General features: G+C 41.3%; 2 protein-coding genes across 2 annotated transcripts in view; both read left to right on the forward strand.

Moving 5' to 3' along the window:
* The first annotated feature begins 1211 nt into the window (after positions 1–1211).
* On the forward strand, positions 1212–13673 carry dgat2 (diacylglycerol O-acyltransferase 2). Its single transcript, XM_034606241.1, has 8 exons — positions 1212–1504; positions 3168–3296; positions 3542–3649; positions 4655–4725; positions 8268–8472; positions 9409–9583; positions 11816–12018; positions 12219–13673. The coding sequence occupies exons 1-8, from the start codon at positions 1465–1467 to the stop codon at positions 12371–12373; spliced, it is 1086 nt and encodes a 361-aa protein (XP_034462132.1). The 5' UTR covers positions 1212–1464; the 3' UTR covers positions 12374–13673.
* A 2332-nt stretch (positions 13674–16005) lies between these two features.
* Positions 16006–27552, forward strand: part of uvrag (UV radiation resistance associated gene) — an 88065-nt gene continuing 76518 nt past the window's right edge. Inside the window, exons 1-6 of the mRNA XM_034606240.1 lie at positions 16006–16326; positions 20083–20200; positions 23464–23498; positions 24519–24680; positions 25663–25737; positions 25850–25935. Coding sequence (XP_034462131.1) covers positions 16222–16326; positions 20083–20200; positions 23464–23498; positions 24519–24680; positions 25663–25737; positions 25850–25935 — 581 coding nt within the window. The 5' untranslated portion in view covers positions 16006–16221. The remainder of the gene's footprint in view (positions 16327–20082; positions 20201–23463; positions 23499–24518; positions 24681–25662; positions 25738–25849; positions 25936–27552) is intronic.

The following is a 27552-nucleotide window of genomic DNA, read 5'->3' on the forward strand; positions in this document are numbered from 1 at the left end:
ATGCAATATAAGTAACATACAGCATTCAGTAATCTGCTGGCAAGGAGCAGCATGTGTGTCAGCCCCACAGAAAGCCAGAGAGGAGGTCCGCTGCAACCACACATGGCAACAACCACTGACCCACAACGCATCCCTGTAACTGGTGGGTATGCAGTCCTAATGTATAGGCCTTAAAACAGACCTCAGACCAGTCCACTGACTGAGCATGGTGTCGTGCACCTTCAAATCAGTGATTTGTGCTTGTGTTGCAATTGAATTAAACATCAAATATGAAACATCAATTGTGGCTTCACGAGTCCATCAGGGGCATGTGTGTGTGTGTGTGTGTGTGTGTGTGTGTGTGTGTGTGTGTTGGGGGAATGTGGGCTGTATTGAGTAAGACTACAAATGCTGCCAATGCTAACAATAAATTGAACATTAAATAACTACCCTACTGTTGAATATGTAACACATTATAGTTCCAATCATAGTTCCCACAATGAGAAAGCACTTTAAAAAGTAAAGTGAAAGTGTCTAATAGAATAACATCAAAAGTAACTTGAATTAATGTAAAAATAATGCATCATAAACATAATATTTACATGATTATAATAATGAAAAATAACATTGCCCATGATTATGAAAAGTAATATTGCATGAAAGTACAACTGCACATGATGGCGGTTGGATTGCACATGATACCAAAAACATTGCATTCAATAATATATTGCCCATTATGATGAAAAGTAATATGGCACAGGCTAGTGGTTGTATTGGGCATGACACCAAAAACATGGCATTAACTGTAACTTCAAAAATGAAAAGTAATATTGCACATGATAGTGAAAGTACAACTGCACATGATGGTGGTTGGATTGCACATGATACTAAAACATTAAATGTAACAATATTTTAATGATGACGATGAGTAATATTGGACATGGTGTTGAAAAGAGGAACACTGTACTATTGTCACAGTCAGAATACCTACAACGAACCTACCATGGGTCAGAAAAGCAAAGCTCGGACACAAGGTGGCAGTTTGCAGGTGGAGCAGACTTGCAGCCACTGCAGTGAGTCGGTGGGTGGGGGTCAGGTGATTGGACTGACAGGGTCTCCTCCTCCTCCTCCTCTCCTTGCTCCTGGTGTGGGGGTGAGTCCGGGCCAGGCGATGCTCTTCACCTTTGAGCCGAGCGAGCCCCAGCATATAAACAGCAGCATCAGACAGAGGCGTCCTCACCTCCACACTTTGCTCCCTCCTCACTGCTCCTCACTGCTCCTCACTGCCCCGCTCGCCTCCTGGCTCCTCCCCGCGCTCGTTAAATGCCAGCTCGGCTCCTCAGTCAGCCGCAGAGGACGGCAGTCATGACTGTGGAGCGGTGAGCAGCACCTCCACCACCATCCTCCCCATCAACGTCCCGGCAGCGAGCTAACGTCTGAGTGCGTTGTCTCCTCTCCGGCTCCCTCATCCTCCAAGGAGCCGACATGAAGACCATTCTGGCTGCGTACTCAGGCGTCCTCAAAGGTGAGAGACGCTTTTACAAGGGTTAACTACAAACAAGCCATTCTGTGGAATCCCCCTTTTACACAATGATGACGAAACTACATGTAACATTATTATTATTATTATTATTATTTTATATATATGTTATATTGTAGAGGAGTGCTGCGGAAGTAAAGTAGAAAAAGTTTAAAAAGTGAATGCCAGTTTGCCGCTCATGGTGTGTGGTGTTCTGTGAAGGGCACTTTTTATCCAATGACCTCAAATAAAAATGTATTATTATTGTGTTTTATACGCATATGTATATATCATATTATTGATAACTTTATACCATTAATATTTTAGAGGATCACTGCAGAAATATCATCGAAAAAAAGTTTTCTAAAGTTGACAGCAGTTTGCTTCTGTCGTGCTGTGTGGTATTAAGTGAAAGGCACTTTTTTCTTTTTTTTTTTTAAATAACCTCAAATCTAAATGTATTATCAATGTAAATGTTTATACCAATATGTGTGCACAAAAGTATTATACACATAATGTTTTATTGGAGTGCTGTTTAAATACCATAGAAATCAAATGTATAAAGTTGCAGGCTTTGAGTGGTCCAAAAAAAAGAAAAGTAAAAAAAAAGAACTGTCACCATAAAGTCACAGTTATGTGCTACCCAGATATATTCACTGGTGTGATTTGTAAGCTGCTGCTGCTTACACTTTTGATTTGAGAATATGAGATTGTAAATATGAGAAGGGTGATTTCAGTGACGGCTTTGCGACCTGTCACCATCTGTCATAGTGGAACTTGCATTTTAATACAACTCATGTCAGAGTTGAAAGACTCTCACATGAAACAGGGAATTTATTATTAAACATTGAATTTATGCTTAAAGTCGTCTCTGCAGCTGTAGATGAGTGTGGCCGTGCAGTTGCAGACTCACTGAGGTGGACTTATGGTTTTATGGCTGCTCCATCTGCAGGACCTGCTGGTTTTCGTGCACCTCTCGGATTAGTGACCAAGTGTCCCAGAGCAGGACTTGTACACATACTGCCCTTTGGCAGATTGAGGAATCGAACTGGTTACTCTCTGTGTACCCTTGCCTGCTGTGGGACATATGTGAGCAGTGTTAAGGAGTCACAGCTTGATAGTTAACAGGTATTACCAGCATCAGCTCGGTGCTGGGTTATTTTCAGTGAGCACAGATGGGATTAGAAGAGTGTTTTCCTGGAGGGTGGTGGGGGGGGGGGGGGATCTTCTTCTTCTTCATGGCTCTCTCGGTGGTGCGAGCTTGACCGTAGCTTCAGCCGCTCTTAACGGGTCCGTGCTCCCTCTCTGCACGTGCACTGTCTCCTCATATGTAGCTGCGTCGTTTTATGGGCCGGTGACTGAAAAGAGCTGGTGAGTAGCTGAAGCTCTTGTGTGTGTGTGTGTGTGTGTGTGTGTGTGTGTGTGTGTGTGTGTGTGTGTGTGTGTGTGTGTGTGTGTGTGTGGCTGACGTGTACGCTGATGCAGCTCGGTCACCCTGTTTTTTTTTCATGTTCACCCTCCGGTTGGTTTAACCCGTGGAGTGCTTTAACTGCATTTTAACGTCACCTCAGTCATTCTCATCGATTTAAGCTCCTGCAACTGTCGCCACAGTAATCTTCTGGCAAGCTTTGATGAAACTAACCCTCCTCTCACACGTGTGTTTCTCCAGGGACCGGCTCCAGTATCCTCTCTGCCCTGCAGGACCTGCCAGTGGCGTTCTGGCCCTGCAGATCCAAGATGGAAAAACATCTGCAGGTCCTCTCTGTGCTGCAGTGGGTCATCAGCTTCCTAGCCATGGGTAAATGTGTTTGTGTGTGGGCGCTCCTATGCATTTCACTTGAGCTGTAAGAAGGCATAGAGACCCAGTGGAATGAGCTTGTCGACTCAATAGGCTCATAGGAAGTAGGCCAAAACACTAAGGGGCACACACACGTGACCTCTGACCTCCCCTTGATAAAGCTTCTGACCTTTTATATTGAATATTTTAGCCATTTTAAAACTTTAAACTAAATGTATTTTTTTCTTCTTTTCCTCTCCACCCAGGTGCTGCCTGTACTTTGCTGTTGATCTACACGTTCTGCACTGATTGCTGGCTCATCGCTGCCATTTACACGGCCTGGCTCATCTTTGACTGGAACACCCCAAAGCAAGGCAATGCATTTAAAGATCAGACATTTTTTTAATCGTATCCCCTTTGTGAGGAGAAAACTGATCTGTGAAAATGTACAGGCATGATGCATGAGAAGCTGTCGGTCAGATTTTTCTCAGAGCATCAGTTGGACGATGCACTTTTTGAGTCTATTAAGGGAAAGTGAGTGTGACGGCACAGAGATGAATGCACAGACTTGTCTCGGATATCGGCCCGACACCATATAAATACACGCACAGAGACGAGCCTATATCTTAACTTTTATCTGCATTGTGTAACGTGTTTTGAAAGGGTTCACACTAACAAGGACGACATTATGTTTGGAGCATTTCACATTTTGTGGGCTTCATACAAAGGAAGTAGGGCGTTTATACATGTAACTGCAGAGCTGAAAACACTTAGTTGATCAATTGAAAATGTATCGACGACAATTGATTGATAGTTCATGTATTTGATCAAACAGAAATGATAAAACACTGTGGTTTTAGCCTCTCAATTGCTTCTTCTCTTGTTGTTATACAGTTAAATGGAAAACCATCTTTTTTAGGCCAATAAAAGGATCAAAATGAAGACAACCCTTAAAGAAGATCATTTTCTAGTATTAACAAAATTATTAACTGATTACATATTATAGTTTTGATTATGAGGATGGGATCTCTTTGAGGCCAGTTTAGACAACAGGAACAATTACAGCCACCAGAAACTGTTCCGATGTGCATATAGAAATGTTTATAGCTTCATTTAGTTTGAGAGAATTTCCTCTTAATATAGCTTTTCTCAGTTAGATAAACTCCAACAGAGTTTCAGTTTATGATGATATAATATTGATGCATAATATACTGTATATGTTGTATAATATAAATGCTGGAACCAGTACAATCACAGTAGCTAAACATTTTTTGGACATGCATGGGGAAGTATGAAGATTGTATTAAGACAAGAAGTTTTAATAGTTACAGCTCTAGTTTGAATGAATTGTGATTTCGAATCTGTTCTGTCCTCCTCAGGTGGAAGGAGGTCGTCCTGGGTGAGGAGCTGGACAGTGTGGACGTATTTCCGAGACTACTTCCCAATCAGGGTCAGTTTCTTGGCTAATTATCCAGCCCCAGTCTTCATGAGCTGAACAGAGGCACAGAGGCGCCAGGATTGCCGTCATTAACAAACCATGAAATGTGCTCGGCTCTGAGCATAATGTTTGCCATTAAGCAAGCTCATCAATTTCCAGCCGTGCACAGCTTTGACATTACATAACGTTATCAGGGCTCGATCAGGTATCAGCTGTCTGCTCCATGCTGCTCCTTGTCCCGTGTTGAATCAGAGGGCCTGACGCTGGTTGTGACTTTTACACTTTGTCCCTCCTGATAGGCTGAGGAGCAGTGCTGGGCTTATTTTGCCCCTGAGCGTCTGTGCATGACAGGATGCATGTTTTCACAAAGGCGTAAACCACTTACACGCAGCGTGCAGGAGCTGTCTGTACCCTAGCTGTGCATGATTAAACTGTCAGTACAGAAGCCAAAGTTCAAGGGAGGATCTGTGTCCTCGGACATATTCTGCATGATTCAGTCAGTCATCATAGGATTTTATTGACTCATCACTTTTGAACGGACTAGGGCTGCAGTGACTTATCATTAATCAATTAATGGATCACCAACAACTAATCAGTTGGATCATTAGATATTTTAAGCAAAAAAGCCAAATGTTTTATGGTTCCAGCTTCTCCAGTGAGATGATTTTGCTGCTCTCCTTTTTTTTATTGATTTACTGAATGTTTGTGATGATGGTTCAACAAAATAATGCCATACCACATCGTTCCACCCAGTTCATCCTGTAGTTTTGGCATAATCTTACTTACGATCAAACAATCTAAGGGACAGGGGTGAAAACATATCCTCCTTAGTGTCTGTAACAGATATTGTCACTGTAACAACAGCTCATCCCTGTAAGTGTAGTCGCCTACATTAGAGTTAACCAATGTATAATCATTTAATAGATCCAATGAGCATTCCTCTGGTAGTTGGTCACACTTTCGTTTGCCTTTCCTCAGACTGTTTCACACTTATCATTTCTCCTCTTGATAATCTGAATCACTCACTGAGTTTAAGTGATACAAATCAATTCAGTGCTCAGGCACTGATGAGTTTACGTACCATAGAGAGAATAGGAACTACAGAAGGCTGCAGGCTACAGGCAAAGTCCTACTTTCTGCAGCTGAACTTTGTCCATCACATTGATCTGCACTGTGTTTACCATGTAGCTGTTTGTCTCACTGGGTTGATGAGATCATTCTTTTGTCCCTCAGAAGCTTGATACCTGCTCGCTTTCACAACTCTCTCTGAAAAAAGGTTTTGTGTCAGTAGGGAAACGTTTTTATCTGCTAACATGTTCTGATGTGTGTAGATAAAACTTAATCCGCTTGAGTGAGTTAAAAGTGCATTCAGTGATGACTCGTAGCTCAAAATGTGAGAAAGTGAGGAAAAATGACCTGATCTGAAGAGGCATGGTCAGTATTAGTAACACTGCCTTGGGCAGGTATCACAGCTTGTAAACACTTTTTGTAGCAGCTGAGAGTCTTGCAGTTCTTTTGCCCATTCCTCTTAGAAAAAGGCTCATTTTTCTGAGACTCTTAGGCCGTCTTGTCCCTCCTGCTCTTTTGAGGTCTATCCACAGAAGAAATCGTTTAGGTCAGGGGACTGCGAGGGCCACGGCAAAACCCTCGGCTTGTGCCTCTTGAGGTAGATTTGTTTGGATCTGTTGTAGGAGCCATCCTCTTTCCATCTTTAGCGTTTTCTCCCAGAATCTTTCCCTCTGTGGCTGCAACACATGATGGAGTCACCCCTGTGCTTAACAGCTGGAAACGTGTTGTTTTCATGAAATCCTGAACCCTTATTCTTCAAACATACATTTGAACTTCATCAATCCTAAGGACTTGTTTCCAAAATGCATCAGGCTTGTTTAGATCATTTGCAAACTTCTGATGCTGAAGCTTGTGGTTAGGACGCAGTAAAAAAAATTAGGACTCCTCCATGAAAGTCTTTTGTGGGTTTTGATTTTCCCCGAGCATTTCTCTCTAAAAGTTTTCTTGGTGTACTAGATTTCAATTTGACCTCCCCCTCCCCTTAACTGCCATTTGTGAATTACATTTCAAACTGAAGAAACAGTCACCAGAAAACACTCTGCTCTCTTCTTGTCCCTTCCTGTTTTGTGGGCATTACTTATTTATTCGCCTGCTGCTTAGAGGAGCTTGTTTTCAGGAGTTGTCGTAGCTTTATAATTTTATCATTTGCCCTTTCCGGGTGATTGTGAACGAACGTCACAAGACAATTAAGTTCTGAGAACTTGGTGAAAAAATTATCTGAGACCTAAAATCTCTTTTGTGTAGTAAATTTGTTTCACTCTAAAACTGTGTAAAACAATAATCTTGCTTGAAATATTCGAATTGACAAATTTCATCTTTCACTTTATGCCTTTTAAAGACCACTTCATCCCCTCCACTCACATAAACTTCTCACAGCAACTGAAAGTTTCAACCAAACCTTTGCATCAGTGGAATTCTCTCTCTATCATGAACCTCTGACTGGTACTCATGAGTTGGAAACCAACTGGTCAAAGTCTGAAGCAGCCTTAAAATCAAAGTGAGGACTGCAGGAAATCTGGAGTGTGACTGTTATGTGAACACATGTGCAAGTTCTCTTCAGCTCCAGAAACAAAGACTCTTCTGTCGTTCCTGCAGCAACCAGTGAATCTCTGTGGGTGTAGCCTCCGACTCTTTACTGTCTCCTAAGTAGACAAGGTGTTAAATCCACTGGTTTCCCTGATCCCACTGTAATCCTTGACCACTACCATGGCAGCCATACAGGTGTCCTGTGGTGCTAATGGGGATCTTGAATGTGAGCTCATTTGCTAATGTGGTTATGCAACTTTTGTTTGAGCAGCTCCCAAGGCAGCTTTGTGTACACACTGATGGATCTAAATCTACAGCGGGGATCAGAGCACGGTTAAAAACGTTTCTTATGAGATTCTGCAGGTTCACAGATTCAACATGAAACCAAGAGTTGAACTAATACTGAAGGGTGAAAGATGTACTTTACTCTGAACATATGCACATCATGTACACTGGATGTTTTATGACTGTACTTGAACATGCAGAGGAGTTGAGTCAGATTTGAGCTGATAATGCCTTTCCTTTCCTTTCCTTGTGTCCCTTTCCAGACAGAATATATATACCTTATAACTATGTAAAAAAAAAAATCTATCTAATTTTGATGGTGGTGAATCAGATCTAGGAACAACTCAGGAAACCAAACATCATTTTTAGATTTTTCTTTTCACAGATTTATTGTATTTCCACAGTGTATATATTAGAGCTTAGACAGTTTTTTCCTTTGTCATTTTTATAATTGAAAATATTTATTTATATATATAAATTGAACGAGGCAGAAAACAAATCACACTTATAGTATAGTATATATTAGTATACACTTTGCAAACTGCACTGCTTCTGCCCTCTTGCCTTTGAGCCATATTGCTTCCTGAGATGTCTCCTATCTGCTCTGTGAGCACTGTGTGCCTCATATTGAGATCAGCTTCTCACTTGGTCGTCTTTGTGCCATTGTCCTTCAGCTCATTAAAACCCACAACCTGCTGCCCAGCCGGAACTACATATTTGGCTACCACCCTCACGGCATCCTGTGTTTCGGCGCTTTCTGCAACTTTGGGACTGAGGCCACCGGCTTCTCCAAGAAATTCCCGGGCATCAAGCCCTCCCTGGCGACGCTGGCGGGAAATTTCCGCATGCCTGTGCTTCGGGACTACCTGATGTCTGGAGGTGAGACGCTTTGAGAAGCCGTGGGGTCTCCTTTGGACTCTTGAAATGTCTGTTAACAATGATAACTGTATCTGAAACAGAGCTGACCTTTGTCCTATTGCACAGTTGATATGGCGTCTGTTTACTTGGATGTGCTGGTTTTACTGATTGATAGGTCTCTGTTCTGTTCTAAGAAGCTGTTTGCCGGGTACTGTACATCCTCTCCTAGGTTACTGTAGGCCATCGCCCATGTTGCTTCAAAAGGCTTCACTGGCCGATAAGTTATTGTTGTTGATAAGTTAGTTCTCTGTCATCTTTTTGTGGTAATGAGTCGTGCATCAGTCTTATCAACAAAACCTCTGTTTAAAAAAACAAAACAACAGAGGTTGTTTTTTGGGGCTGCAGTAAGTTCTTATGAAGGTTGGTTAAATTCTGCTCAGATGATATATCATATATATTATATTATCTAAGTGTTTTGGACTTTACGTAGTGTGTATAGACACTAAGTAAAGTCCAAAACACTTAGAATTATAATATTGACAGCCTTGTAGGTAGACATAAAAAAACTAGCACTTGCACAGTATTACAAATGTGCATCTGCTGTGTGATCAGGATGATAAAACCTGGGTTGTGAAGCCATGTGGTTCCTTGACCGAAAAAAACTCACTTTTTCTCCTGCAAATTCAGGGAAGATTTGAGATTTTCCTGAAAGATTTTAACACATAAATCTCAGGGATTATCAGATTTTTCGATATTTATGACTTAAATTTTGGAAAATCTTTGTTTTTTTTCTCAGAATATTGCATCACTCCACCAGCTATAGCCTTTATGGTTATTAACCTACAATGGCCCAAATAATGCTGTTGTATAAAAGAGAACAGATCTACTAGTATAATAAATTTGCCTTTTGAGCCTATTTACTGCAATTTCAATGATCTCCTCGTTTGTCCCTCTCAGGTATCTGTCCAGTGAACAGGAACTCCATCGACTACCTGCTGTCGCATAGCGGGACAGGAAACGCTGTTATCATCGTTGTCGGAGGTGCAGCGGAGTCTCTGCACTGTACACAGGGCATGAACATTGTCCACCTGAAGAAACGTAAAGGCTTCGTGAGGCTGGCCCTGCAGAAAGGGTGAGCTGGCTTCACAACATGCAAACACAAGGACATACACAAACATACAGCGTTTAGACATGGCCATGACCAAATCTGCTCACACATAAATGTCACTCTCAGGGCTGTAGTGAGTCATTGGAATAATTAAAACCCCAGATTATTACACCCAGTAAGGTTGACATTACATCAGAGAGAACACTGAATGTACAGTGTTGCCCCTCATGAAGCCTTGAGCTCCTCGTGGCATGCAGTGCTCTTTTGGAAGGGTCTGACTGCTTGTGCCAGGCTGGGCACAGCAGTACATTAATCACGTTAAAGGGATAGTTCACCCAAAAACTCTCTCATTATCTACTCGCCACTATGTCGATGGAGGGGTGGGTGAAGTGTTTGAGTCCACACAGTGTAGCAGCCAAATCCAATACAGTTGAAGTAACTGGCGACCACTTCTTCAAACATAAGAAAACAACAGGAAAAAAACAAAACATGCCTCCATGCTGCTCCTGTGGTGTCATCCAAGTGTCCGAAAGACCCGACATTCAAATTTGACCCGAAACGGCGTTTTACACCATGTTTTTAGCCTAAATGCCCTTTGATATCCTGCTCTGGAGCCATGTTCGTGCGTTAATCACAGCGGACATTAAGGCATAGTGGTGAGTATATAATGAGTGAACTATCCCTTTAAAGGTTACGTGGCCAACCCAAACACGCCAGATTCCCTCTATATTGCTGAGGATTATCACTGGGTGCACCTTGTCAGGTCTCTAAGAAGCTTAGAGTTTGCTAGAAAAGACATGTTATGCAGAACTTCACTCGTAACAACCAGGTTAGCATTCCAGCTGAAATAAGCCCAGACTATGAATTGAGGTCACTTTATGTTCACCTTATGGAGCTTTTACAGTTTTGGTGTAATGCTATGTGGTTTTGAAACCAGTCATAAGAAGGTTTGTGTTTTTAAATCCATGTTTCAGACGACAAATAGGACGAAACTCCTGACTTGCATCCCACAAGGGGAGAAGAAACAAAAAATGTGTTATGCCTCATAAAATTATTTCATAATAATGATCTTATCCTGTGTTTACGATACTGACAGTTTTAGCTCTTAGGACTTTGAATCTCCCAAATCCAGGGAGAGTAAGAATCACTCTCAGAAAAACTATGTAACCTTTTTGATGAGGGTTGTCTGATGCTACCTTTACAAGTTTTGAAGTACTAGTGTTGAAAATGGTGCTGCGGTTAATGACAACATTATGAAAAACTAAAATTTTCAAGGTTCAACTTTCTCTGTAAAAATGAATTTTATGATTGGCTGCAGATGTAGGCTGATAACAATCCAGAGAGATTCCTGATTACACAATACCCTTTTGCATTATTGTTAACTAGAGCAGAAACAACAGTAACATTGAAGATAAAGCCACACAAATTCCATGGGAACTTCCACTGCCTGCCTCTGTGACCAGTTTTTACAAAACAAACATACTCACAAAAGCACACACATAACAAGTCTGTTATCCTTCAGTCTTCAACACTAATCACTACTTATTTATATACTTGTAAAATATTTTACTGACTTATTTCATTATATTGTTGCTGTTTCGAGGGGAGATCTTTCTTGAAATGAGGCTCTGCACAACAAACAATTTTTTGGCTTAGTCAGCAATGCTTTCATAGATGAACATGTGTTGACACCAACTTGCTCAGGAGGTAAAGAGGGGCGTCCACTAACCAGAAGGTCGGTGGTTCGACCTGGCTCCTTCATTCTGAGGTCAATCAATCTTTGTTTATATGGCCCCTATCATGCCGGTTATTGCTGTTCAAAGTGCTTCACATATGATTGACAATATGATAATAAACAAGAAAAAGGAACAGAAACAATAAAAAAACAATTAAAAACCATTTAAGACTGAGGCATGCAGTGAAATTTTGATAAAAAAATTAATTATTTAATAAACTAAAAGAAAAGAAAATAAGAATAAAAATTATAAAATAGAATAATAAAAGCTGGGATTAAAGAGATATAGTAGTTGATGAAGAAAGTATGATAAATATTACAATAAATAAATATAACGAAAAATGTCTTAAAGATCATTCTTAGTCAAAAGCAATCTGTCCCTGGGCAAGATACTGAACCCCAAATTGCCACTGACGCCTGTGCCGATTGTGTAGGAATAGAAAAGAACTGCGCATAGAAGCGTGTGTGCTTTATTGTGTCAGTGCACTATATAAATGCAGTCCATTAACCATTCCCCTCAGGTCTGACCTGGTTCCAGTCTACTCCTTCGGAGAGAACGACGCCTACAAGCAGGTGATCTTTGAGGAGGGAACCTACTGGAGATATCTCCAGAAGAAACTACAGAAGATCATAGGCTTTGCCCCGTGTCTTTTCCATGGATGTGGCCTCTTCTTTGGAAACTCCTGGGGCATCGTGCCTTTTTGCAACCCGATCACCACCATCGGTAAGTTTGTCTGCTACTGTTTGGTTTGAGTGTTTGGTCAGATTTAAACAACACAGATGAACTGAACAGCTACTGTCAATATTTGCTTCTTCCAGCCACAAGGGTGCATTAATGGTTAACACTTGTTCAAACATTTTCAGCCTTTTTTATGTTGGATTTGTTTCATTCACTTCTGCATGTTTTTGGTTTTTTTTTAATAGTTGGGGAGCCGATCACAGTGCCAAAAATTGAGGATCCAACTGAAGAGATGGTGGATCTCTACCATGCAATGTACATCCAGTCTCTCCAGTGCCTTTTCGACAAGTACAAGACCCGCTTTGGCCTGAAAGAGAGTGATGTCCTGTACATCCAATGAAAGGATGGAGTGAGAGGAGGGGGTGGGGGTTTTCCTGTTGAAGCTCTGAACTTTTGCCGCATCATCAGACCCCTCTGCTCCCTTCCCCTGAACCTGCCCGTGGTGCTCGGGTTGGATCGTCTCTGGACTGCTAACTCTACACACGAGCATGTTTGTCACAGAAACCTTTGCTCTCTGCATTCTCTCTCACACGTGCACACACATAAGCAGAATTTTGTCTCAGGAAATGGCAGGTTTGAAGAATAGCCATCTGTCCCTGCTGCTGTTTCAACTACCTTGGTTGGGCAAAGTTACACAAAGTGTGCCTTTTTCTTTCTATTTCCATTTTACTCAGTGACGGCCTTGTGCTTCGGGTGTTTTCTCGATGCAGGGGGGGAATTCCACTAAAAAGAGCTGTAGAATTTATAAGAGGTGCTGATGTGTTGTTCCACTCATGTATTCATATAATTTCCCCTACACTCTTTAAGACCCTGTAATATGCCAAATGCACAAGCTATGCAAAAGGAGGGTACCACTTTATTTTTGGGACAATGAGCCCAAAGGTTAATTGAGCCAAAGACCTATGTTGACCCCCCACACACACACACGTGTGAATTTCTACTGTGTGGAGGAATTCTACATAGCAGATTCATATTGTTAATGCACAATGCACAAGTGCCCATGATTGTACAGTGCCATAAAGTATTAATTGTATTCTATAGAGAAGGGCAAAGCCTCTTTAAATGAATATTTCTGATGCACTTTTTGTATTTGTGATCACCTTGTGAGGCTTTTGGTCTCGAGAAAAAAAGCCTTTGATTTGAGAATCATTTCCAAGATGTTCATTGTGCTTGTTGGCTTGATTTCCCTCTTCTTGTCCCACTGGGGTGCAGGTGTGGACGGATGTGTGCTGTCTATGCAGTCTGTATATGCTCAGGTGTTGTTGGCAAACGTGGCTTCGGTTTTGAGCTGCTGTTGAGCACATCGCTTTGTAATCATTCCATGGGTGATGACTGAAGAGGAAGGGATAACACTGGATAATGCCTTATTGCTGGGGGTAAGTTATATTTGAAGGTGTCACTTGTACTTGTATCAAATAAGAGTATGAGAATAGAGGATCTAACCTGGGAAAGTTGGGCAGTAAATTATAGGGTTGTCTTTTTAAAGAGCAATTTCCCCTGTTCTCACCATTGTGCCTTCTTATAAAGAGCAGTGTAATCCTTATGCTGTAATTGTGCGAGCAATAAACACAGTGAGACCTGTCTATGTGATGAATGGCATCATCTGCCTGCCGATATTTAAATTAAACTTTTGTACAAAGGACATGTGTGTGTCTTGTCTTGTCTCTAGACACTCTAACGCTGCACCTTTTATATATATATATATATTTCAATATGCCAATTTGTATTGAAGACTGTAAGCAGCATGAGTTGGTAAGTGAGTTTGGATCTCAACAATACTAAAACTGGCTATAGTGGAAAAATTACTCAGATTCTTTTCTTAGATAAAAGTAATAATACATGAATATAAAAAAAAATATATTACAATTAAATCTTGCATTCAAATTTGTATTTAAACGAAAAGGAAATTTGCCACTGAAATGTTCTTAAATGTAAATTAACTCATTGTGCAGAATGATGTTCAAAGTCAAAGGTCCAACAGTCCCATTTTGAAAACACATTTAGATTCACTTGATCTGGATTTTTATTTGGATCCGCACCAAAGTTCTACACACCCCTGAACAAGTGTGAATAAAAAATCCTGGATCGGCCCCCTGATCCAGATCCACACCAAAATGTAATTGATTCTTCTTTACCCATATCACATCCTTTGTAACCCATCCCAAACAGATAGGGGTGAGCATATAACCTCCTTGGTGGAGGTAATGAATGCAGCATTAAAAATGTAAAACATAAAAAGATTTCTGTCTGAGATGTAGGGGAGTGGTTGAATCAGGTAAAAGAAAATGTTAATATTCAAGTATGAGCACCCAAAAACTAAAATCAAGTGTAGTGGTTAAGTAAAGTTACTTTCCTCCACCAGTCAATATGGATTTTAATCCAAAAAGAAATATGAAGTATTATAAGAATAAGAAGAATAAGAAGTCCTTTATTGGTCCCCTAATGTGGAAATTACAGTTACAGCAGCAAAATGACATCAAATAAATAGCATGCAGTACTTGGGTGAAGGAATATAAAAAAGTATATAGAAATATAGAAAACATATAAATGTAATTAAACCGGTATATACAGTGTAAATAAATATATTATTTGTCAGAATATGTACAGTGAATGGATTGCACATAGATATAATCAGACAACTTGCCCATTGGAAAAAAGTTATATTTGATATCCTTGTATTTTGGCCAGTAGGTGAACAAACAGACAGCCTGTTTTAAATAATGTATGAAACAGTCGATTCTTTTAATGATGTTCAATTGTGCTGTGGAACTGTTGATCTCCTGTTCGTGGCTGATGCTGCCCTCTAATGGTTACTTAATATTCTGCAGTCGGTGTGATGGCTTCATTCCGTCAATGCCTCATTCATTATCATGCATAATACTAGAGTAAGCACAGCATTCCACAGTGTCAGAGAATGAAGTACATCTACTCAAATACTGCACTTGTTGAGGTACTTTTAGTTTAGTATTTTCACATTATAGGATACTACTTAATACTTCCTCTCTGGAAACATTTTACTTTCACTTCCCAACATTTATCTGATATTATATTTTCCAAACAGAATAATTGAGTTTTAGGTTCTATTGGAGTGGGGTACAGGATAAAGTTGATTTAGAGACCAGGCACTTTAAATATAAGAGCTGGCACTTTACTGAAGGTTAAAAAAAGAATACAAATAAAAGACATTGTGTATATACAATTAAAAAAAAGTTTGTTACACCCTCTTTTTAATCTTTTGGGATTTTTACCTAAATTAGTTCAGATTAGTTTGGATAATCCACCTGAATTGGATGGTTTATCTTGATTAGATAGTTTATTATGTTTGACCGGTGTGTACTCTACTGAACTATCTTGTTTTATCCAATGTTTGGTGAATAGACTTCACCTATTTTGGTTTGGTTCTTTTCTGGAGTTAACTCTTTCCCCCTTAACAATTGCACAATTCCGAAATCAAGGTGAAGTAAACTACTGTAACAAAATTAAAGGTAAACTCACTAGAATGTCCATTATGACACTCGTAACTTGCTCTTATTAGATATTATTAAAAAATAACTCAAGAGGTGACAAACATATGTCACTGATCACTCAGGTGAAACGCACTCAGAATCAGTGTGAGTGAAACCAGATCTTTGACTTCATGATGTTTGTTCCTCTGAGGTCAGACTCCCTGATGTCTGCAGTCAAATGGGAATCATAATGGTTCCCGTCACTTTCTCAACATTTGCTCTGGTGGAGCCCGAGCGTGAGAAACGACGTGAGCGTGGACCTGTCACCCGCATGTCACGCCGCGCTCTGCCACTTCCTCATATTTCGCAGCTTTGACAGAATTCACCGAACACCCGCCCCGTCCTGGATGATGAGCAGACGCGAACGCCAATAGAAACGCCGCCTTCCGTCACCGGGGACCGCCTTTACGTGACGGACGCTAGATTGGGCCAATCGGCGAGCTCGTTGGCGCGCCTCCCAACCGGAGACGGATTTCCGAGCAGAGAGAAGCGAGTAGCCTGTACTTTGTTTACGTCCCGTTTAGCTGACAGCTGTTGTAGCGCCTTCCCCACAGCGGCAGTCTCGTGTGTGTGTGTCCCCTCTTCCTGTCCGGAGCCCCGCTGACTCTGACGCGGGTGTCCTGCATGTCGAGGACGGGACGTTTTGCTGAATGAGGGGGAGCCGTTAGATGCCGCCAGGAGGATGAACTCCACCACCGGTCGGGTTCTCGCCATCCCCGCCGCCTCTGTCACCAACTCTGGAGCTTCATCCTCCCGAGCCTTGCACGTAGATCTCACGTCCCAGCAGGTAAATGCTCCACGTTGACACCAAGTGGTAGTACATGAACTCAGGCAGACTCGGCGTGTGAAGTTTACAACGTGAGTTGGATAACTGCAGACCGGAGAAACACGGCAGGCCTGCCTGGCTAGCTAGTTAGCTCACAGCTGGCTAAGTTACAGTTAGCTAGCTGGACATGGACGGAGCAAACCGCACTGACACCACAGACACAGTGAAATCAGCCAGACAGGTGCTGGACATTTCTGAGCCCCAGCTTTTCTGCGTGTTGACCTCTTTGAAGGTTTTTAATCTCTTAATGCTTCACCTATTGCACGAAGCTAGCATGCTACTGCTAACGGTAACCTAACTTGGTTGTGTGACAGCCAGGTGACAGCCCAGCAGAGAGGAGACGGTAGTGTCAGTGCTTGTCTATTGTTTAGTGATTCGAAAAAAGTAAAACACTCTACATTAGTCAGTGTGTCAGATTGAATTCGTGCTCTGTTAAAATGGTGTATTCTGTGGAAACGTGAATATGTAATACTCCATTCATTCATTCATTCATTGGGCCACTACATGTAAAACACTGGAGAAGACATAGTGTGTGCAGCAGTGAACCAGGACACCTTGTTGCTCCATGTTCACTGCAGGGCTGCGAAAGTAAGTTGACTTCAGTGAACCAGATTAAAACTCCTGTCATCGAGCTGTCCCTTTTCTCTGCTGTTGGACGATGTGAATCCATTAGAGCTGGACGATATGACAAAAAGTTATATCGAGATCACATCAGTCAATATCGATAATTGTCGTAAAATAAATGTCACATCATTGATCCTTAGGTTTAAAGTCTGATTCTTGCTACCATCTGAAGGTTGTGCTTTTAATCTGAGAAGGAAACATTTGCCAAACAGCTAAAATATCTTACATATTTGAGATGGATCAGTTATGTGCCCTACCTCCTCACTGTTCTTACACAATGTATAAGCATCAAATTGATATGTATTGGACTTTCTTTATGTTGGTATTAATGAAAATTATATTGCGTTCATTTTTGATGTTGTTTTATCACCCAGACCTCGCACGAATTCAGCTTTCAATCCCCTCCTCTTCTTTGGCCGACTTTATTTATGGGACATATCGATGGAGAGAAAATGATATTGGGACTTTAATTTAATTCCTCCTTGTAGCATAAAGCCTAACTCTTTGACCCTTGTCTTCAGTATAGGAATGTTTTTCGCATTAGATGCACTTTAAGATAATGTGGTTAGTGTGTGTGTATGTCGGTTCAAACTGTGTCAGCAGTTCAGTAAACACATTCCATTCCTTTTCAGATTAAAAGTAGAAAATGTGATGTATGAATATCTGACATGCCTTGTTCATTGTGCTCACATGCTTCTTGCTATAATCCCTTTAACATTCCAGCCGCTCCTGCTCCTTAAAGAATCAGTTTAACCAAATCTATCATACTCCTAGTGATGTCTGGCCATGCACATAACTTCAGACGTATGTGAGGAGGTCTCAAGATAAGATGCATGCTTCTGAGACTTCCGGAGTTTCCCCAATACAACAGAGATTCAATGTCTTGATTGTTTATTATCCTGCACATCGTTCAATAGAATATCTGTAGCTCCTTGATAAAACATTGCCCCAGCAGCATTGTGCTACTGTCCCACTACTGGCTAAACATACCACATACACTGAGAGCTACACCCAGGAGAGATGACATATCTTGGGGTTTTTTATTTAGGACATGTGAATATTTTACTCTGTTCATAACCCTGGTATCAGAACTGGGTTAGTTTCATTAACGAAAGAGGCCATACAGTAAAATCTGTAATACTACAATACATTGAGAGTGCTTGCTCTAGTGAAATGCAGTGTGATATGGACAAAATGAAATAACTCGTATTGTTGGCCAAATGCTTATATGTATATATGTTTCTCAAAGTAATCAGGGTAAAATATCTTTAGATGTGTTGGTGCTTTCAGACACCACATTAACACACAATAAATGTGTCTCCAAATCAATTATTTTGCCTAAGAAATATATACTAATTAAGTGTTTTATTTTCCCAGCTCCCTGTAATTCACTGGTCTCAACCTCCAGAACAACCATTTATTACTGAAAATACATTTTAAGTGAGAGACCAGTTTTTATGATGTAGTGTTCTTATATTTGTTGAAGATTTTCAAAAAAATTGGTTATTAATAGAAAATCCAAAGTCATACATGCAATATAATAAATTAGGGTCGTGATCTGTTGATTTTTCTAATTCTAAAACATAAATTTAAAGCTCAATTGATGGTATGCATAATATAAACGCTAAAGTTCGATTTTAAATGCTGAACTTCTTTGTCGTTGCTCCTGAGATAAACAAGATAGGCTTTTTCAAGCAGTTGGAAAGGTTTGTCTTGACGCATGTTTGTTAAGAAATATTTCCCTTAATGTCCTGACTCAGGACTTGAATCAACCTTGAGTCAGAATGAATGCACTGCATTTACAGGAACTCTATTGCAAGGTGTTGTTTTGTTGGGATCCCCTACATGTGAACAGCAGCTGTGTTTCACTAACTATTTTAAACCAGAGATTTGATTTAGTCAGCCTATTCTAGTTCCTAATGAAACGAGAAGTGTGTCTGTTCCTGAATTACAGATATTCATCGAGAGGCTTGTGACCAGCTAATTATACGTTTTTGATCATTAATAGCACATGGTCGACTAATTCTGAGCTTCACTTTGATCTGTGTCTGAATGTGTAGTTTATAATCAGGGCTCTGATGTGAGTGTAGTTTCTTGTGGAGACCCACCACAGTGGTTTCATACCCTCACATGTACACTGACATTTCAAAGGGGTGGGGTAAGGGGGCGTTAAATATCCCCTTTGGAACAATCAGTGTTTTTGTTTCTGGGGCCCTTAATCTCACAGGGAATCCCATGACTTAGATTTAGTCTCGCCTCCTGGTCAAGGGAGAAGTTGTGCTGTAGTGACGTGTTCGCCTCAAGCTGGAACTCACCCGATTGCCTGCTCTGTGGGTCTTATGTGTCCAAACACCCCCGCTCCTACAGGCATCATTTATTTTATGGCAACACTCCCTATTAAATGTATGACTTTTGCTGACGTAGGCGAAACATTCTGCACGCAGGGCTTTGGTTGCAGGTCTTGGACTTGCTGTTCAAATAATGCAGATGTGATTGTCTGGAGGAATGTCTGAAATGTGCATCACTGGGATGTTTTAATATGAACGGTTCTACTGATTTTTGTTCTGTGTGGAAAGTCAGTGGTTATAAAAGTCTCTTTGTGATTTGTCCACTGTGGGATAAATCATTTTAGAGCTGAAGTTGTTGATACATTTGTCATGTGACTGTAATGACTGACCATGCCTGCTGAGTTAACAGACCCCCCCCCCCCCCACTCTACCATGAAAATGTCATGCATCTATTACTTGAACTGCTGATGCCACACAGCATCGTGTCTCAGTGCCACAGCTGGTTTTGCCTCTGTGCATTAGAAATAACTGCTGGTTTTGGTTGATTATGCACGGGCTGGACAATGTGAAAAATTCATTCATCTGTGAAGGTCTCTCTTTTCACTTCTGTCCTGGGACCCAGTCAAGGATCTGTCTTCAAAGCAGTGTAGAAATTGTTTGCTTTCAACCATCACATGATCAGAACAAAAAACAAACATCTCTGGTGCCTGTTTTTGTATTATGTTATATTATAAGTAATAACGAATGCAATTTTAAGTGCTGTCCTCAAGTTCTGCCTCTTTCTATATTTCACCCTGCTCAACAGAGACGACTGCGTCATCTTCGGAGCATTGCTGCCAGAAACATTGTCAACAAGAATGGTTCCCCACTTCTGGACACGTACTTCACCCTCCACCTTTGTATAGGAGAATGCATATCTCGAGGTCAGTGTGAACAACAACAACAACACACACACACACACACACACACACACACACACACACACACACACACACACACACACACACACACACACACACACACACACACACCATTTCATTTCATCACATTGGCCTATTTCATGAAATGAGACAGAGTGTCTCCATTCATTTCACCTATTTCATGAAATTGCACTAAGTTCTCCATCCCCAGCAGGAGCTTCTGGAGCCCCAGCCCTGGGCCCCAGGAGGTCCGTGTGGGATTTTATGATTTCTTCACCCCCAGCAGGAGCTCCTGTATCCCCTTGTGGGATTTTAGGATTTCTGGGTGCTGAAACACGGGCCAGACACACACACACACACACACACACACACACACACACACACACACACACACACACACACACACACACACACACACACACACACACACACCCTCTCACTTCTCTATGTCACGGTTGACAATGGGGAAAAGTAGCTTGGCCTGTTATCTACAATCACAAATGTAAACTTTTATTATACATACAATATACTGTTCATTCTTTTCCACTGAACTGTTCTACACCTCATTATGGATATACTGTGGCTACAACACAGTCTGCTAGCTGAGGTGGTTATGACCAGTATGAAAATCCATATTGCTTAAATTGCCCTTATGCGGTTTTTGATGAGTAATTCAGCCTGTATCTCTAACCAAAGTGTGATCGTCTCTTCAAGGCAAATCCACACTAAAATATAAAAGATGTACTGTTGCCCTGATTTTGGACACAAAATATTAAGTTGACAAACAAAATCTGTCTCCCTCAGCTCGTAATGTTTTCAGATAACACTTGAGTCAATCTGGGCCATGAAGATAGAGCCAGTGAGTGTCTCTGTGGGATTTTAATACTTTTTCATACATGACTTCTTGCTGTAAATCAACACCTATAATCCAGTGCGTTCATCATGGTTGCTGTTTTAACATCGTCACTGTGACTCCACTCTAGATGACACTGTCACTAAAGTCATCTCCAGGTCTTTGTGACAAATCCCCTGGAAAACCAAAGTTTTCAACAGGCTTCAAGATTAACTTTTATTGCCCAACAGAGTGAGAAATTTGTCTTTGGCTCGTGAAACCTCAAAATTTCAAAATAACCGTTCAAAATACACAGAGGTGTCACTAGATAATGAATGAAGGGTCTGACCGCATGTTCACCATATAACTCACACATAAAATATACACAGGTGTAAATAAAGATCTTACCAATATTGAAAAAGCACCAAGTCAAAAAAACCTTTTCTATCAAGGAAACTTCATCCATTCATTTGTTAAAAAAAGTTGTATTGACACTGGGATAGTTAAATGTTTACAACTATTGAATCTTCTTAGAGGGACTCTGGACCTCCTATCAGAGGGCAGGAGCTGGTACTCAGTGTGTAGAACATGGGACGGGTCACTTACAGTCACTCCGATTGGCTTGCTGGAGCCTAGCTTGTTTGTAAATAGGCAGCAAAGACATGTGCTGTTTTAATGTTCAATCAGTCAGACCGGTTTGAACTTTAGCTGCGCAGAGAAGTTTCTCAACCAAGCTGTGATGCCATATCTGATAAGGACCTCTATAAATGAAGGCCCTATAGCCTTCGCCTAATAAAAGACATACATACATTTATGATCAACTCTTAAATCAACATAGGAAGGAAGAGTTTTATGGAGTCCCCAAAGGATCATGGCGAGAATTCTTTTGATGATTACTTTTGCGTTCCCTTGAAATATGTTTTATCTCGCAACAGTTTTGAGTACAGTAACTGGATCTGAATGAATCACACAGCATCTTGCAGATCACCTCGCGTTCGTCTGAAGAGACCTCTTTATCTAAGAATTAATTTTGTTTGATTTTCAAATTAAACTCAAACTCAACAGTAACAAGACTGAGCTCATAGTTGTGGCCCCCAAGGCTCTGCTTCGGAAAGTTGGAGATCTCCTCCTCGTCGTTGACAGCTGTTCCATCTGCCCATTTCCAGAGGTCTGCAGCCTAGGTGTCATTCACGACTCTACCCTCTCTTTCCAATCCCACATCAAATCTGTCACCAAATCTGCTTTCTTTCATCTCAAAAACATCTCCAGACTCCGGCCCTCACTCCCCGACTCAGGCAGAAACCCTCATTCATGCATTTATCACCTCCCGCATGGATTACTGCAATGGAGTCCAGTCCGGGGTACATGTCCTGAATAGACTCCAGTACGTGCATAACTCTGCCACCAGTGTTCTCACCCGCACTCACCCCGACCATCTTTCACCTTCACTGGCTCCCGATCAAGGCCCGCATTGAATATAAACTCCTCCTTCTGACCTACAAACCCCTCCATGCCCTCGCCCCACCATATCTAACTGACCTCCTCCCCCCCTACACTCTGTCCCGAAAGCTGCGGTCCTCAGACACAGGTTTGCTCTACATCCCCAACTGCTAACTGCAAACCTTTGGAGACAGAGCCTTCTATCTCGCAGACCCCAACCTCTTGAACTCTCTCCCCGCCCAAATCTGCAGTGCTGCATTTCTGGACATCTTCAAAAAACTCCTCAAACACCACCCTTAATGCTCCACCCTGCCATTGGTGCTGTTTATTTCTATCCCTTTTTGTGTGGATTATTTCCTTTTCTTTTCTCTTTTGGTCCCTAGTCACACATGTTAGCGTCCTTGGGTCTCTTGAAAAGGTACTATATAAATTCAAGTTAATGTTATTATTATCATTATTAATAAGTATACCATGTGTATTGGGCATTAGTGATATCAGCACACTGTGTAAGATGAGTGTAAATGGGCTACATATTAGAGTGGGTCCTGGCTGGGTTCGGACAAACATTTTGTAATGATATTCTGGATCGAATCGGGGGCGATCACATTGGCACCTTTTTTTTTAATATTGCACATGTCTGTTATTGGGAAAAATAAGTAACAACCATGTGTGTCAGAGACGGGGAAGCAGTGCATCTTACGTAAACTGTATCGGGTCAGGTTTGGACACAAATAACAGAATGCCTGTTCAAGACCTGTTGAAAAATTAGGCCTGAGCTGAACTCGGCTACAAATGGCTCAGAGGAAATAGAAGAAGAGCAGTATTGTAAGGTAGAAGAATGGAGAGAACACAAAACATATTGCAAGGTAACGCAAAAGTTATCCTCAACAAATTCTCGCTGTGACTCTCCTGGGGCTCAATAAGATTGAATCCAGTCGCTTGTGCATAGCTACATGTTCCCTCTTTTAATCGGTTCTCTTTAATGTCTTTTTAGGATTCTACAAGAGTGAGGTCATTCGAGACTCACTGGTGAGTACACTTTCTTAAACGTTCAAACTCTTCATGTCTGCTTGGGGTTTGCACAGTGCCGTACTGATGTAAGACGAGCTTCTTGTATTTTACTGATGCCAAGGCTGACATTTATACCTGCTGCCTGTCTGCCGGCCCCACATTCAGCTACCTTTGGACTTCTAGTTTCTCATGTGTCATTGATGACATCAATCTACATTGCTACATGGTTTTTGGCTGCTCTTACTGCTGTTTGTGTGGCCGCAGTAGTAACGGCAGGACATTACTTTTAGGCGTGCTGCCTAGTCATGAGCTGACCTAAGCAGCTTTCCAGGCACAGTGCTGAGTGCAAACAAACTGTATAATGCACTGCAGGAGCCTGGACCTTTGTCATCTCTCGGCCTAACTTCCTCCCGTTGATTTCCAGATCCTTACTCTAGCATTTTGTCTCCTTCCTGTCATCGTTCGTTCAGGGGAAACCGTCTTCCTGTTTTCAATATAGCCGCCACAAGCTTCGCTTCCGTTACTGACTCTTACTAGCTCTGTAACCTCCTCTGGTTTGGACTTCTGCTTTTGACATTCCTATCCAAACCGCCCCTGAAAGTGACCCAAAAAGCCAGAGATTTTCTCTCTGATGGGGGGGAAATGCTACATAATTGAATGATGTAAATGCTTTGGAGGAACAGTCCTCAGTGCTGCCTGTCTGGAAGGTCAAGAGCAGAGAGCAAACTGTGGAAGGGCTCAGACTTAGGTTAATTTAGAACAGGATGATTCAATTACTGAAGAATGTATGGAGGGCACATTATGTCATCAAATTAGTCAGAGGCCTCACACAGTTCATATTTTGATCTAAAGTTTTTAGTACACACAAAAAAAAACTTGTGCTTGTATTGCCTTGACTTGTCTGACATAAAAAGTAGCTGTGTTTTAAGTGTATTGTCTTTGTAAGAGTCTGGAATTGTTGATTCAGACTTAACAATTTGATGTTAGGTGTTAATGTCCCCTTACTGCGTATCATGTGTATGTGTGTGTGATTTTCAGAATCCCACTTGGCGCAGCCTGGACTTTGGCATGCTGCCGGAGCTTCTGGACACGTCAGTGTCTTGCTTCGTGGTGAGGATCTGGGGCGGACAAGAGGAACAGTACCAGCTCCTCATAGAATGGAGGGTCAATCTGGATGGCCTCAGATACACTGGGCAGCAGGTCAGCAACCACACGACGTGCACATTTGTCACAAGGGTTTCTGTGTGGCAGCAAGCGTGTACAGACTGGAGCGAAACGTGTGAATACAGTTGTCAAGCGTATGCATGTTCTGCTTTTCAGGCTCATTTTTCACTTTCAGTTTGCAAAACATGAAACAGAAAATAGTATACTCTAAATGTTCACCTCAAAATGTAATAAAGCACAGTAAGTTTATCAGAGTACGCTTTTAATCAAATTGAAACTCAAAATAGGGTCGGAAATTTGTTTCATGAAGATAATACAAATAGAAATGAGAAAAAGAGACAAATGCAATCTATGCAGGAGTTAATATTAAAAATAGTTGAAGAATGGCATTTGAAAACCCTTATTTTAATAATTTAATATTTGGTTTATGTACTCTGATGTAGTCTAGAGTCTTACTTCACACTAGTTAGTACTGCATTCTTAAAAGGTAAAATGTGATTATACATCAGTTTAGTTTTTCTGTTCTGTTTTGACCACACATATTGACCAAGCCCTGTTTCCATCGCTTGAAGGCTTAATCAATTAAAATATAATGAGCTAATTTACAGCACAACAAAGATGTTTACAAATTATTCTAAACGGCATGAAGTCATGGCTGTTTAGTTGCATTGCTATTCACCATAGACCTCATGTTTGAATGAGAGTTGATGTAACTGCTCAGTAATAAACTTAGAAACTTGTGCTAATATGATGTCTTTATTCTGGGGACTGAGGTCGACTTGGCTCTTAGCTGTAATGTTTTTCCACACTGAAACTATGCTGTGAGAACTGAGCCAAAGCACATCAACAGATACAGTAAAAGAAGTTAGTGTTACTGCCGTTTTTTTCACAGCGAGAGTTTTTTCAGAGCCCGTAAATGCAGAGCAGCGTCTCTTATTCACATCCAGATGCTCGCTGTCCTTTGTTCTCTTCGACTCCGTCCGCACAATAAGCCGCTGCTGTCTCGCTTTGTCCACAGATTCGATCCAGGAATCCAAATGAGATCATATTCGGATTGAATGATGGCTACTATTCAGCTGACTTTGATCACAAGGTACAGACTTTTGTCCATTTTCCAGGGCTCCCACATCATAATGGAATACCCAGTCCTAATCTCATTAGCTTTTTGACTTCTGCACTGAAACACTGACATGTTGCTGTTGCAGGATCAGTCGGAGCGGAAGAAAAACAGTCTGCTTCAGGTCGACCTGAGTTCAGTCCGGAACTCCTACAGCGTTTTCTCTTTGCTCAGGTAAGATTTATGTCATGTCGCACTATTACATCATATTATAATTTCAGCAGGCCTCAGTTTTCATGTATTTCCTTGAGTCTTTTCTGTCATGTGTGGTGGATGTCAACTACCTACAAAGAACATTTACAGTCTATTGGATTTCAAGCCACACCTCATGTATTTTAGATCTTTTATCTACTTCTTTGCATAAACATATGTATCGAGATATGTTCATGTGTGTGGCATTTTAGGTTTGAGCGTTTGTTGTCCAGCAGATGGCGCCACAGGGAAGCCAGTATTTGGACAGTGGACGCTCTGTTGGCCTCTGACTTTATTTAAAGCTGCACAGCCTGCAGTCTATACTGTATTTGTTGGACACAATGGGCCAGACAAAATACATATATGGGACATTTTAAGGAGGCCCTTTATCAACAGGCCAACCTCATACTTAGGACTAAGATTTTCATTAGAATTACTCTTAATGATTTAAATGTATTGGATGCAATACAAATTTACACCACAAGGAGGAGACAGAGATTGCTTGTTAGCGGGGGAATCCTGCTGTAATCATTAAGAACTTGAGAGGACAGGGCAGTGCTGGCGTCTGTTGACAAACATACACTTGATGTTCATGTCTATATTTGAATGTGGTAGGATGCAAGCACTAATTTCAGGATCACCAGGGCTTCCCCCGAGGGAACCCCGCTCTTATCCAAAGCCTGTTCACATAACAACATAATTACACCCAGTTTTGTCTAAATAAATGTATATCGGGAAGGTTCGAGCTAGACACTTCCAAAATAAGATAAGGATCCTTTAATTTGGAGGAAGCCTTCAACTAACGTTTTCCTTTCATAAGGAATAAGTAGGGGGATATAAATGTGTCACAGGCCTGTGCAGTGTCAAGAAAAAAAGAGTTATTCCAAAGCCGGCTGAACTTTAACAGTACTCCCTCATCTAGAAGTGGTCATGTTTATATGAGAAGACTTTTACCTCCCTTAGCAGCTTGAAGGGAAAAAAAACCCAGTTTGAATCCTAACTTTTATGACCCCTGCTCTTACTTCTCTTACTTCTCTTATTGCAGCCTCCCTCCACGTCCTCTTCTTCTGTCCACACCCAGTGGGACTCTGTGGAGTTTAACACACTTAGCGCTGATCCCCGTCTTCCCTCACACAGCTCTTCCTGCTGCTCCTCACCCCTGTCTCACTTTCTTCCTTGGTTTAGTGAACTCATATGCTCATGGTTTATGATTATGTACTGTAGAATGATTCATCAGATATTGTACACTTCGTCAGGGATTTTCCTCCTACTCTTCATGGTACATATACCACTCAAGTTCTGAGCTGCACAGCTCTGAGCTCTTTTTCTCAAGGCACATCCGCCTTCTGAGGCTTCAGCCATACTACTATGTTTTGTTTGAAAACACATCAACTCTGCTACGCGTATGCCTGGCTCCTTATCACTTTTAGAGACAGTATAACAGAGAAGTTTGAGTTTAAAAACTGGGGCTGCATTTTAGTGAGGACGGGCAGAAACAGGCAGGTTTTCAAACAATGACATAGAAACTCACAATCACTTGCTGACTGGGTATTAGGGGTCACGACGTAGCCTTCGCTGATTCATCAGGCTCCTATCACA

The sequence above is a fragment of the Hippoglossus hippoglossus genome, chromosome 14 (genome assembly GCF_009819705.1).
Source record: "Hippoglossus hippoglossus isolate fHipHip1 chromosome 14, fHipHip1.pri, whole genome shotgun sequence".
Lineage (NCBI taxonomy): Eukaryota > Metazoa > Chordata > Actinopteri > Pleuronectiformes > Pleuronectidae > Hippoglossus > Hippoglossus hippoglossus.